Raw genomic sequence first — 13,832 nt, 5'->3', positions numbered from 1 at the left:
CATTCTTCACTCCAACATTTATTTCTCTACACTATGATCCACCAAAGAGAAGGCAGCAGAAACTCAGTAGAACTCTAACACCCTGTCAGACCTTTCTTGGATGGCAGCTGACCACATTCCTTTCCCTTCTTATGGACGACAAGGGTAGGAAAACCAGAAGGCTGCCGACAAACCTCGCACAACTCCAGTGAAATTCCACCTTCGTGGATGGTTTTTAACAGGGGCGTCCATGTTCACACGAGCTGCAGCTGACCCACAAGAGGCGGCCGCCACGTGTCAGTGACCAACCCCTGGCGGTGGAGAGCCGGTGTGTATGCGGGATTGCTGAAGGATGGCCGGCCGCACACAGCACGTAGAAAAGAGGGATGGCTGGACAGATGAGGCCGCCGCCTTGGTCCATCCAAAAGGGTGGCTACATGCTATGTCCCTTAATCCAGAGCCCTGCACAATGGCAGGAACCACCGCTCCCGGCTCCGCCAGGGGATCTTCCTTCCCCGCAGGCAGCTTTGGGAGCAGGGCCTCACCCAGGCACATCGCTCCCCGTGCCGCTGCCGGGCCCGGCCCGGCCCACCGCCCCCGGCCCAGGCGAGGCCGGGCCGCCGGATCCGGCCCCGCCGGTCCTCCCCGCCCCGCGGCGCTGCGGAGCTCCCGCCCTCGCCCCTCTCTCTTCCTCCGCCGGCAGCTGCGGCATTCCCGGGGCGGCGGAACCGGCAGCGATCCGTCCCCCGCGCACGGCCCGGGTTGCTGCGATCTCCGCGGTCCCTGGTCTTTGCCCGAGGCGAGCGCGGTGAGGCGGGGGCCGCTCGCCAGGCCCAGCTTCCCAGCGCAGCGATGCCGGCAGCCCGCGCTGGGCCGCGCCGGGCCGCCCTGCGCCCGCAGCATCGCGGCGGCCCGTGTGCGATGAGCCGCCCACCCTTCGGCACCTTCTCCGCCCCGCTCGCCTCCTCCTCCCACGGAGCCACCCTCCTCCTCCGCCCCCTCTCTCTGCCAGCCTCCTCCCCGCCCTTCCCCGCACTCCACGCCGGTGCTGGAGCCGCGCGTCACTCGGGCTCCAGCCCCGCTGCAGACATGGCGACACTGACAGCGGTCCAGCCGCTCACGCTGGACAGAGGTAAGCGCGGTTGCTGCCGCTCCTCGGCCGCGCCTCCCCGGCCGCCCTGCCCGGGGGCCACCACGGCGAGCGCCGGCTCTGCCCCCGCAGCTCCAGCGCGGCAGCGCTCCGGCTCCGCAGTGCCCGGGGCCGGCGGTGGCGGCGGACAGCGGGGACGCGCCTCCCCGCGGGGCTCAGGCGGGCTGCGGGAGAAGGTCTGAAACGGAGGAGATAAAACTTTGTGCGGGCAGGGGCCGGCATGGGGCAGGTACCCCGCCGCCGGCAGCGCGGCGGTGCCGCAAGCGCAGGACGCGGCTCCGCGGTCAGCGCTCCGCTCCTCGGCGCTCCTCGGTGCCGCTCCGCCGTCGCCGCCCTGCGGGGCTCCCCCGTGGGCGCTCCGCGCTGAGGCCCCGCGTCGCCGCCCCCGCTGGTGGCTCGGCTGGGGATGCTCGGTGGCGGGGCAGCGCCGCTCCGGCTGTGGGTCGGGAGCCGGAGCCTCTCGACGAGAGCGGCGTTTGCCGGCAAAATGCGGCTTTTTGGGGGCTTGCGCGGGGGTGTGCGGGGAAGGCATCCTTGACTGCAACTTGTCCGTTCGCATGCAGAAGAGCGGTTCTGCGTATCCCCGTAGACAGCTGCTCGGTCCGGCAGGGAGAACGTGGTGTTCGGGTAGCCCTGAGGCTGTGTCAGCAGTACCCTTATACAGATAGCGTAAGAGGGTGCTGAAATATTGAAGTTTATACTTAAAGTTTGCCTTCAGGCTGTAAAAATTGAACCTCGTTCCCTTGCTGTGCAGTTGTTCCCGTAACACGGTTCACCAGAAACCTCATTCGATTTCTGTGGGTTACAAGGGAGAGCAACTTTGCTCCTACCGCTCCCAGCACGGCATTCTGAATTGCCGAGGTGTCCTCCTTCTTCACTTGCATCCGGAGGCTCCAAGAGACTCCTAGTCCCTATGAGTCTTGTACTCTTGAAAGAATATTTGAGGCCAGTGCCTTGCTGTTTTAAATGTTAGGGTTTTTTTTCCAGAGGATTAAGATGTATTGTTGAAGTAAGATGGAGATTTTTTTTTCTGTGAGTCCTATGCAAATGAATCCTATGCAGACTCAGTTTCAGAATTGTAAAGGACAGGTAGGCCCCTTTACTAGAACCTGATTGAGAGCAAAACAGCCCACAAAGTACTCCAAATACAGTTTGCTGGGCTTAGATTCCAGCATTAGTAGAAAGGGAGAAGCTAAAGTTATTTTTACTGAAATAGCAAAGTGTTAGCCTGCACTTTAAATTAAACTGCTCAGAAATCCACTGTGTAATCTACAGTTTCACCCTAATACTGTTTTCAGTAAGCAGGACAAATCTACTTTCTGGCAAAGGGTTGAACAGATGGCAATCCATTAGCAAACCTGACTTTTCAAAGGAAATACTACTATTTCAGAATTATGCATCCCTTTTTGCAAAACTATGCTTTAAAAATTCAACAATACACAAAAATGCAAATTAGTCCTAATTTAAATATAAGCATCTGTTGTCTGTGTCCAGGATATGCCTAACCATTTGGCAGGTATGCCAGTGTTACAGTCTTCCTGGTTGTCAGCCACAGCTGGTATTAGTGTGAGTGAGATAAAATCTCAGAATGATAGGATGTGATGTGCAAAACAGAAACACAGGCAAGAGGAAATAGATTTAAATAGTGTGCCTGGCCTGCAGAAGGCCATTTCGTCGGAGGGATACACTTCATCGCTTGTAACATGCTGCTGCATCAACTGTAGAGGATGGGCTGAAGCAACTCCAGAGGCAACTAGACCATACCAGTGCTTCCAAATATTTCCTCCGTAGTCTTCCTTTCACAGTCATGAGAGAGGGGAAGTTCTGCATGGTAAGATTTTCTAGATTCCTGTTACTTTGGTTAAAGCAGATGAGCCATGTTTACTGTCACTATGCCTTGCACTTCTCTGCTGTGATCTAGGCATAGCCCTTAAAAGTCTTCTACCCTCATATCAATTTCACCATGTCCCACAGGGAGTTCAGCACAGCAAGAAAATAGGGAGTGTTTCAGGAGAGGTGATATTTGTTAGTCTTGTGCTTCTGAGGGAATTGCTGCTTGATCTCTGTCTGGGAAGTGTTCTGCATTCCCCCTTGCTATGAGTCACTGACACTGGTAAAACATCATAAGGATATATAAATTAGAAATCTGAATTACACTCTGATGTGGTCTCCTCCTGGACAAAATATATTGACTGTATTCTAATACATAGATGGGAGCTTTCTTAAAGCCTGACATAAATGGCATTTGAAACCTGTATGGTAAAATGAATTACCATTTAAAGGTGAAGGGCATGGTGTGTGTGAATGATTGAAAGCCAATTATATTCTGGAAGATTACTTCAGTCCAAAGCACAGGAATTAATTTCCTTAATTCCTATCATCATGTGCTTTTCTACCTGCAAAAATGTGTGCAAGTTCCATTAGGGCTCTTTAATATGTAGAACAAGTTCACAAAATAATGGAAATTTTAATCACTTAGAATTTAATCTCTAAGGCCTTTGCCTGACCTTTGCGTGGTGCTCTATTGGGAGGAGGGGAAGAAATCAGCAACTGTTTCAGGAGGGAAACCTAGGGCATTGTAGTGAGGAGTGGTACCACTTAGGGGAAGGTGGCCCCAGCATTTGGGAGCTTTGGGAGAGGAAACTGCCTGCTGGGTGTCTTCCAACAGCCAAGTGAGTCGTTGTCTCTTGGAGAAAGTGCTCCCTTCCTACCTTTATTGCAAATATCTTACACCCCAGGTCTCCCTTGCATGCTGCCTTCTGTTGCCTTGCTCTTCTCAAAGCCCTGGTGCAGTTAACTCCATTGCTCTGTGTGTTGTCCTTAATCTTAATCCATTTTCACTGTTCAGCAACCCAATTTCCTGCTCTAACCCTGGGTTTTGCTGTCCAGTGACTCTCAGCACCTCACCAGCCTGACACTGTCTCAAGTGCTGCATACAGATCCAGCAACAATGTTCTGCTTGTCTCCAAGTGCAATGTCATCTTCCCCAGCCAGTTTAGCCTCCTCATGGTTATAGGAAGACCTCCTGTGAGTTCCTGCGTGCTGCAGGTACACGTTCTAAGCAATGAGGAATTAAAGCGAGCCTGTTGTGGATGGGATCACTTAGACTATTTTAGCACAGCCTGATGAAAGCATTTTCTAGAAGTACCATTGCCCTCTTGGAAATATGTTAGAAGGGAATAGATTTCTGTGTTTCCCTTGGCACACATTTAAGAAGTGGTCATAAGGAAGGCTGCAAATGGAAGGAGGCATCTTTCTAGCTATGCATTATAGATGTTCCTCTCTATCTGAACTTTTTTATTTGACTAAATGTCTGACATATTTTTCATAAACCTTAATTCAAATTTTGCTTGTATTCTTCCTTACAAGATGAAAATCTGCTTCAAAAGATAACTGACCAAACTGCTCAGTTTTTCTCAAACTGCTGCAAAATCTGTCCCAGTTCCTCTGAATAGGATCATGAAATTGGCAGCTTTAAAAGGGTGCATTCTTGTTTTTGAAAATACATGACTACCCTATACAAAGACCACCTCCTGATCAAGAACAAGGAAATATCTTTTCATATGAAGGGGGACATTTAACTGCCTTTTTTTAATAATTCATATCCTACTATGTTTTTCCCTAAATAGTTACTATTCATGTCACTGATGGTTTCACTTCTTAATATGACTGAGGGTAAAAGAAGAAATTTGAGTAGACTGAATATAGAGTGCTGGTACCTTAATCCCTGTGAAGTTTCATAGCAAGGTCATAGCTATTGGCTATTGAGTAGCAAATTTCTCTTGATTTCAAATACATCGTTGGAAATGGAAAGATTTCTTGGTTTTGGCTGTAATGCATAACTGAGTTCCGTTTCTTTTTATGAATTCAAGCAGATACTTTTCCAGTGGAGTGGGTGTCCCAAAAGTTCCTGAAAATCCATTATAAAGCACCATGTTCAGTGACAAGAAATAAGAATATGAATGAGCTTGGAATTGTCATCAGCTGTTAGACAAATTACAGATGTGGTAGTAGACAGCACCTGGCCATTAATGTACATAGGTCCTTGCTAGAGTACTCCTCCTTCCTTTCTCTTCATCTCTTCTTGTCATTTTTCTTCCCACTACATCCTCATAGCCTACATAATTGGGGATTTCTTCCCCATCTGTGCCCATATAGAACAGAAATTGTATCCAACATAAGTTGCATCAGGCTGTGCATATATTATTATAATGTATACTATCTTGGAAAAAAGATAAAACATACTCATCAGGAAGAGAAAATCAGGTTCATCAAGTGTGAAATAAAGTCCTTGACAGGGGAGCAGCATAAAGCCAGATCTCTTTTGCACAGGGTGAAGCCATGTGGAGCAGTGCTAAGTGATGTGCTGTTCCCTGCCTGGCTGCCTGTCTGTCATGGGAATGTCTTCTCTTGCTCGTCAGCCTAGCATGCTAAAATTGAAAAATCCTTCTGCAAGTGCCACACACTTCAAGTCTAACATTTCTCCTCTTGATGTGCCAACTGAGGACATTTAAATAACCAAATTCATTCTTCCAGGAAAAAAAAAAGTCTATTGTTTATAGGGACAGAAAAAAAAGTGACAACTCTAGTTTCAGGCTAAAATGCTTAGGTTTTTTTACATCAATGTTACCATTTATTTGATTTTTTTAAATCCATTTTTCTGAAAGGATGGATTAAGGTAAGTGAATTGAGACAGTAGTTTGTGGGTGTTGACTGGGACACTTTATGAGAATCTGTACAGTTAAAGCATTGGATAGTTAGGTGTGTAGTTCAGCTGTGCCACCTGGAGCTCTAGAGCTGAGTGGAAGCAAATACCCTCTGTTATGTCATGGAAACAAATACATGTCACCTCTGATGTTCACGAGTGGTGTAAAAATACATGGGTTTAAAATGTAATACACATGTGGAGCTTAAATGTCTCTGTAGAGTCCTCATCTGAAGAGGTGCTGGGGCACATGGGAGCTCTTTGCAAGGTGAGATATGCCTGAGGCACTGGGCATCCACAGGAGCACATCTTTTAGGCTGGACTTCCCCTTGTAGGTAGGGCCTTGTCCTTCATCCCAGAGTGATGCACAGTGACATGGGAACTGGGAGCTGCACCTGTACGCAGGGGGATGGAAACATCTGCTAGAGAACTCATGGCAGCTTTTAACATTAAGTCACCTTTGTGAATTGTAGAAGGGGAGAAAACCCTAAATTCTCAGTCATGTTTCCTTCAGAAACACCTAACCGATAAGAAGGCAGAATCTGCAGAAGATGGATGTGCTGTCAGGACACGTTTGTGAGGCACCTTCAAAACCGATGGCACTGCAGGGACCTTGAATTCTTCCTGCTCTCCCCAGATGAAAATGTTCTTTGGACATGGTAGCAGTGAATGAATCATTTTAGCCCATCTGAATTTATCCTCCATAGAGAAAAATGGTACGGTGGACTCTTGTGTATCCTGCTTTTGACCCCTCTAAGAGCACCTGCTATGACAAGAACCTGCAGAATTCACCATTTGCAACAGGCTGCAAGAGTATTAGTGGTTAGAAGGCATGAGGGATACTATTTTCTATGTTGCAAATGTATATTCTCTATTTACAGATAATGTTGTAAAAGAGAATTTATTTTCTAGATAACATCCCTGTGCTAGGTCATACACACTGATGTCTGAGAGACATTTTTATAACTTCAGAAAAATGTATTAATCTTTTGATGTAGTTGTAAATAAACAATTTTCTTAATTCCATCCTATTGCTTGAATTGAACTTCTCTGGTGATGTTACCAAAAAGAAAGCTTTTGAAAAATGTAACAGGTGAAGTCATCAGCTTTTTGTGGAGGATTATTTGTCCTTTGAGTTTGCAGTTTCAGGATCTGTACATTCCTATTTCTCCTTAACATAGAGGACCCTCATGCAAGTGCAAAATATATAAGTAAAAGTTTTTGTCTGACCTGTGTTATTTGGATACAAAATACTGTTCTTGAAGTTAATGCAATAGAATTTGAAATATGAATTAAGTAAAATTATTAATTCCAGTTACTTGTTAGAAGCACAAATAATGAGAAGGAAGGATTGAAGAGGAAACCAAGCTAGGTCAGATAGTGTTTTGAAGCACATAACTCTAAATTTCTGAGTCTGCCTTCCATCACATGGAAGGCAGACAAACAAAATACTTGTTCTACATTTTTTCATTTTTAAAAGTAATATTTACTAATGTGCTATGAATTCCATGAAGAAAAACAAAAATAAATCATAAAAATATTAATTATACATGTATGTGTAAATTCAGGCGTTTTCAAAGTTAATCTCAGTCAGCTTAATCTTCTTTTGTGACATTTGCTGAAGAGTCAGCCTCTGAATGAGAAACTTTGAACTGTTAATTCTCTATTCAGATGAGAAGATTTGATTGATAATTTTTACATATACACACATTTACATATAATAAAAATGTCTTCCTGAGTGTATAAACCACAAGCATGGATCTTAGAGATGTTAAATAAAGAGGGAGGTGTATGTATATATTTGAGAACTTGTTTTACCAGGGTCCAAAAGGGAGTGGTTAAATAAACCTCAAATTTCTCAAATGCAACTTAGCTAAGATACCAGGAAATGCACACAGCTTCTCATAATGTGTTGTTACCCTACTGCTACTTTACTAATAATTGTAAGAAAAAAGAGTTTAAAAAATCTTGATTAAAAAAAAGCGATAAAAAAATCTTTATTAGAATACCATATCTCAAGAAGAGATCAGAGGATGATTGTTCTTTATTTTTTAAAAGATGGAACAATGAAGTATCCATGAATACACAGAGCATCAAAGCATTGATTTTGTTTCTGTTCAAACGGGAATAATTGTAGAAGAAAGAGTTTTCTGAAAATAGGCTCTTAATTTATTTCTCCTGAGCCAAAATTACATTTTACTAGTTCTTTTTGATAAAAGCTCATGTTTAATCACTAATCCTTCACATCCACTAACTCTTTAATTTTTCTATTTCAAGCATGTCTCCTGAAAAACTAAATCTCCTAGACCTTAAGGAATCAATTCCTCTACAATCAGTTGAGCATTAGGGAAGAATGTACTTGAAACAGATTAGGTGGATAACTGTGGCCATCAGCAGCAATCCTAGCCCTCAGAAATGGGTATATCATCTTCTCTTTTCAATAGACTTGGCCACTGTGTTTTTGTGAAACAGTACTTAGTGAATCAGCACAGTAGAAAAAGATAGTATAGCTGTTCTTTGTTACACAGAGACAGACCGGAGAAACTTGAGAGGGCGTGGTGGCTTTCAAATCTGTGAAGCAGTCATTGGTAAAATGGGTGGTTATGTGTCTGATCTCCTCTGTAGCCTGACAGTCTTGTAACGTGATAGTAATAGCTATGGAGTTCCTAGATAGCACCTTTTGCATCCTACTGTAGAATTAGATGTGCCCCTCCTATCTTAGGTAGATACCTTGGAAAATCAAGCTGGAACCTGAGAGGAGTTCTGGTACTCCTGTTTCAATTCTTGGGATCATTCAACATGTAGGACACCAAGCAACAGAACTGCAAAGGTGACAGTAAGCTCTCTGTTTCACGTGGGTTTTCTGTTTCAAGGTTTTGTTTGTAAATTGCTGCAGCAGTCTAACAGTCAGAGCTTTCTTCGAAGATCATATTTGTTTCAAAGTTGAAAGCTAACAGTGATCAGTTGTTGAAATCTGCCAGCAGTGAATCTGTACTGCCTCTTTTTGCAGGGGTTTATTAACAAAGGATTTTATTTATATCACTTTCTTCTTGCTGTTACCAGTTTTCACCTACACATTTAGAAAGAACTGGGTTTTTTTCCTTTCTTGAGAAATTACTAGGATGTAACCAAGTACCAGAGAGATTCAATCTGCAAAAAGCAATATCATTAAATCCACTAAAATTTAAGACAGAATATTAACTCTCTTCTCATTACCTAAACCTATAACTAAAGTGTTAAACGTGTGTGTAATTATTGTGTTGCATCCATTGTTTTGCACAAATTACATATTTTCACTATTGTCTCATTAGACTCTCATACCATGTAGAAAAATAGAAGATAAAATTCTGATTCCAGACTTCAAGTGACAATTTGTATTGTCACTATGTACACTTGCCAGTAGCCCACAGCCATCTTTCTCATCTTTCTGGTAATCACATGAAGAGATTTAAGGCTAAGATTAGCTGGAGAGATAAGAACTGAGGGGAGGCAGCGGGAGACTCTAGTAATGACATACGAGCAGGGAAAAAGTGAGAGTTACTGCTTTGGCTCAAACACAGTGCCTGTTGTGAAGGAGAATTAGCATCCCTAGGTTAACCCTACCTCCCTTTGTGAGACACCTGTTGGGTCCTTTTTTTTCCTCTTCCTGTCTCTTCCCTGCCAACAGAAATCTCTGTGATGCCAACTAAAAACACACACTGGAAGTAGAAGTGTGGGAAAGGCACAAGGTTGCCCATATGCCAATAGTTTTGTTTCGTGATGCTCATGCAGTTTGTATAAATACTTAATTTTGCTCAGGCAGGGGACCAAGAGAATGGATTTTAGATAAGAGGAAAGTATCTTCTTTTTTCCTTCTGTTTTTCTTTGTTCAGGCTAGCTTATTCATTGTAATAATTTCTGTTTTCTGCTTCTAGCTAAGTCAAATTTTCAATTCCTTCACTGATTTGAACTTTTTCCCTCTATATACTTGAGGCTTAAAACACTAAAATAAATATTATGTTCAAGTCCTCAGGTTATGTTAATGTATCAACCCTTTATTTTCTTCTAATCTGGGATCAGAACCTCTAAAGTGTTTACATTTGCTGTTCCAGCCAAGTGTCCAGGGTGCTTTTGTATAGTGTTTAAAGGAGCTTCATGCCAGCATTCTGAGTGGTGTCTGCCAATGCAGAACTGATCCTACAAGATCAAGTGATGTGATCAAAAGAAGAAGAGAGGCTGGTGAAGTTATCAAGGCATCACTTTACCTGATGTTTATTGCTACAGAAGGCAGCAGGCAGTTTCCTTGCTTTCACATAGTTCAGCTTGTAGGAACTTAATGAATTTAGCCTGGGTGTATTCATCATACTGACTTTCTCAGTAAGTTATAGTTTTCCTTAAAAGGATCTTTTTCTTTATTTCACAGTTTCAAAAAGTCAGAGAGGACATAATTTACCATGTCCTGTGTAGGTAAATAACTGCCTTAAACACCTGTGATCTCTATTTTTTAAATAAATGCTTACAGAAGGATTGAGAATTTAAATAACACAAAGTGGGAAAATACAGAATACCCTGCTTCCTGCAAGAAACAAGTGTTAAATAATAAAGGCTTGTATATTCCTTATATAAATAATATATTCTTACTTGAATACAAAATAAACTTTAAGAAAAACTGTTGTCTTTTTGTAACATATTTGTAGCCAACCGTACCTAGTCAAAAAAGAAAGGATCAAAATCATCTCTCCAACTGTTTTGTTCTTTAGTGAGTGGCTAACTATAAATCACAGTTATGATCACAAAGAGCAGGTATGATGAGACATTATGAAGTCAAAACTACATACGAAGGGAAGAGATTTTACCTTTTAAAAAAAAGTACTCTTACCTTCCTTTCCCTCTTCTCTACAGCTAAGTTAGGGAAAAAAAAATCACAAGATTTTGTTATAAGTACTGCCTTAGAAAATACCATAGTTTTCAATGCTCTTCTGTTCTTTGCTTTCAGCTTTATGTTTTGATCTTTTCTCTTAAAGGATAATTTGGTATCTTGTTTTTACACTGATGCTATGTTCAATGTCTTCTATACAATGCAGTGGGTGTTGTCAAATGTAAAGGGTTTTTGTAGCTGTAATTTCATCTTTCTCACAGATGGCAAAATCTTCTGGTGAAAATTTTCAAACTCATATTTATGCACCTCCTCATCCTGATTGCTTTAGAAATTGCAATGAAGCTAATAATTTGGAAGAAGAAAAATTATATCAGTGTTTAAAAATTATTAGGCTTTAAGGTTCATTTTAAATGCTCATCTTTGAAAATTCTAATTGCATTATTGCTCTTCAGGCCTTGAATTAAGCCAGTGAAACTCATCTTATTGAAATTATCCTGAATTATCTGTTAATTTTTGCTTTACTGTTCTATGATTCATTATTATTTATCTAAAAATCAGCACTGGAAATGTGACGAGGCCATGACCTTTCTCTAAGTAGCTGTTGAACTCTTAATAGTTCTAGGTACTCTACAGGTCAATCTCACAAATGCACAAGCAAATCAAATCTGAAATTGCTGGCAAAGATGCTCCCGTGACTTACATTAGTCATGTGAAGGCTTCAAGGAAAAAATTTGACTTGTTCTATGTACAGTAATGAATGTGCTGTGAAGATTGACCAAAGTAAAGCAAATACAGTTCCCAAAGTTGGCTTTCATTCTTGGTTAAGGCTACAAAAGGAGGACATGAACAGAAGTCACCTAGTCAAAATTAGTAGAGTAAGAAGCAGGGCAAGATTTCTTAAGACGTTGTAGACATTGTAAGGTTCAGAGAACACAGAGAGCATATTTTTTCATTTAAGGGAACCTTTTGAATGTTGTATTTGAATGAGCTAAGCAGAGTATGCAGGAGCACTTTGCCTGAAATGCCATCATTTCAGTGTTTGCCCAAACCAGCTAAAGTGACTGAAGTATCTGAAAGCTTTCACTGAACAGCTTTCATGGTGTTGAGGATGCTTGATCAGGGGGTCTCAAGACAGTTTGCTGTCCGTGATCGCAGATGGCACTGCTTTCCCTGCAAGTAAACTGTGTCCTTTCTATGAGCTGTTTTGCAAAACATCTCAGATGTCTCAGACCAGCCTGTCTTATTCAGGTGTTGCTGCCAAAGCTGCTGGAAAAACTGCTGGAAAAAGTATATACTGGTGTATAACACTGCCCTGGGCTGTGCAACAGTTGCATCAGAGGCTCTGTGTCTGACAAATAGACTGAAGCAGAGAGCCTGCATGCCTCTGGTATGCCTGAGAAGGTAGAGCCAAACAGAATCTGAACACAGCTCAAACATACAGACTAAAACAAAGTTTGATGAGTAGCCAGAGAAAATGGTGACATTGATGGTATGGTGACATGATGATAGTGAGGCACCAGTGCCCCAGGCAATGGGGGAATGTATGTAGAAACTCATGGGGATATGCCATTAATGTTTTTGAGGGCAGTCATCTTACATCAGACAATATCAGACAGACAGACAGACATATACTCAGTTGTAGCTCATGAGTTCCTGATTTTTTCTCATACATTAAGAAGAAAAAAAACCCATAAAATAATCAGTTAGGGCATTTTAAAAAGCTTTAAATCAAAACCACATCGGCCTGCCTTGTAATGACTCTTCTGTTGTCAAATGTAACTATTCTGAGGTATGATGTCTCCTGGACCACAGGGAGATAAATTTGCATGAGTCTTTCTCTATATATCTGGACAGTAAGAGTAGGTTTCATCACACTGATGTAGATGTCTGATATGTAGGATGCAGGCATTTACATCTGAGGTAATCATCTAGTCTCCCTTTATAGTCAACAAAGGGGCAAGGCACTCCAGAGTATGATTCATTTCATGTAAAGTAGGTCAGATGAATTGTAGCCTCAAAGTGCCTGTTCTTCCTCATTGACTGTGACAAGATTTGAGGGTGAGTCGCTGAGCTGTCCATGTCTACGTCAAAAGTGCAGCACTGAAACCCTCTCCAGAAGATGAGTCATGAGAGCCCTGTATGGTTGCTTTTTGTTATTTTTATTTATCTATTCATAGTAATGTTTAACTGTAGGACTGTAAAGTGACAATGCACTAAACCTGTAACTGCTACCCATATCATCTAAACCAGAGTGTGAAAACACTGGTAGTATTATTCTTGTTTAATCTTGCTTATTCTTATTAATTTGAATAGACCTTACAGATACACACTATGAAGTGTTAAATAATATTGCTGTTTTCTAACAGTTTAGCTCAATGCTCCCTGTACATCAAGTGTAATTTACCATGGTGAAGTACATCTTTACGCTTACTGATTAGCATGAAATTTAGGGCAAGATAAACATATCAATTTAAATGAGAAAAAAGGCTGCTTTTTCCCTCAACATTTCTGAACTCTCCAGATTAGACTAAATAAATATATTAAGTTAATGGAAGGACCTGTGAATTTAGGAGAGCACTGTGCTGATAGAGAGACACAAAAGCAGTGAATGGAAGCATGTTGGACAGTTTGGTATCATAAGAGTAAGATTTGCTGTGTTGTATAAACCAGTGGCTGACAGCAGAACTCTAGTAATACAGAATATTTTCCAGAGATAGACACTGAAATTTTTCCAAAGCTGGTGCTTTAACCATGAAGTTACATAAATACTTTGATACAATGTACTAGGGCCATTGGCTATGAATTATGAATGAACTTTGCTAATCACCACGAAATTTTGATTTCTGAACCATTGATTACCTGCTGTCATTTGATAGTGTTTGCAGAAGATTGCTAAATATAATAAAGCATCCTGTGTAGGCCTGTGGAATTATGTTAAAAAGTTGACAGAATAGCATTAAGAATTCTGGAATGTATTCTCATGAGCTTTAAGGAATAACAGAACCTGAATGCAAGTATTAGAGGTATGAAAAACTACTGACAATTATAAGGACCTTTTATGTCATGCAAGTTCTTCACCTTCAGCTTGATTAAAGGTCTTCAGGCAGAACAGAACAGAGCTTGCAAATTTCCAGGATTAT

General features: G+C 42.1%; 1 protein-coding gene across 2 annotated transcripts in view; it reads left to right on the top strand.

Moving 5' to 3' along the window:
* Nucleotides 1-618: 618 nt before the first annotated feature.
* Nucleotides 619-13,832, top strand: part of LIN7A (lin-7 homolog A, crumbs cell polarity complex component) — a 46,456-nt gene continuing 33,242 nt past the window's right edge. Inside the window, exon 1 of one of the 2 annotated variants that reach the window (XM_036400890.2) lies at nucleotides 619-1,111. In XM_036400890.2, the coding sequence (XP_036256783.1) occupies nucleotides 832-1,111 (280 nt within the window). In that variant the 5' untranslated portion in view covers nucleotides 619-831. The remainder of the gene's footprint in view (nucleotides 1,112-13,832) is intronic. The other variant, XM_036400888.2, reaches the window with a different exon arrangement.

The sequence above is a fragment of the Molothrus ater genome, chromosome 5 (assembly GCF_012460135.2).
Source record: "Molothrus ater isolate BHLD 08-10-18 breed brown headed cowbird chromosome 5, BPBGC_Mater_1.1, whole genome shotgun sequence".
Lineage (NCBI taxonomy): Eukaryota > Metazoa > Chordata > Aves > Passeriformes > Icteridae > Molothrus > Molothrus ater.
The sequence above is the reverse complement of the archived record's forward strand: the minus strand, read 5'-3'. Positions and strand labels throughout refer to the sequence as shown.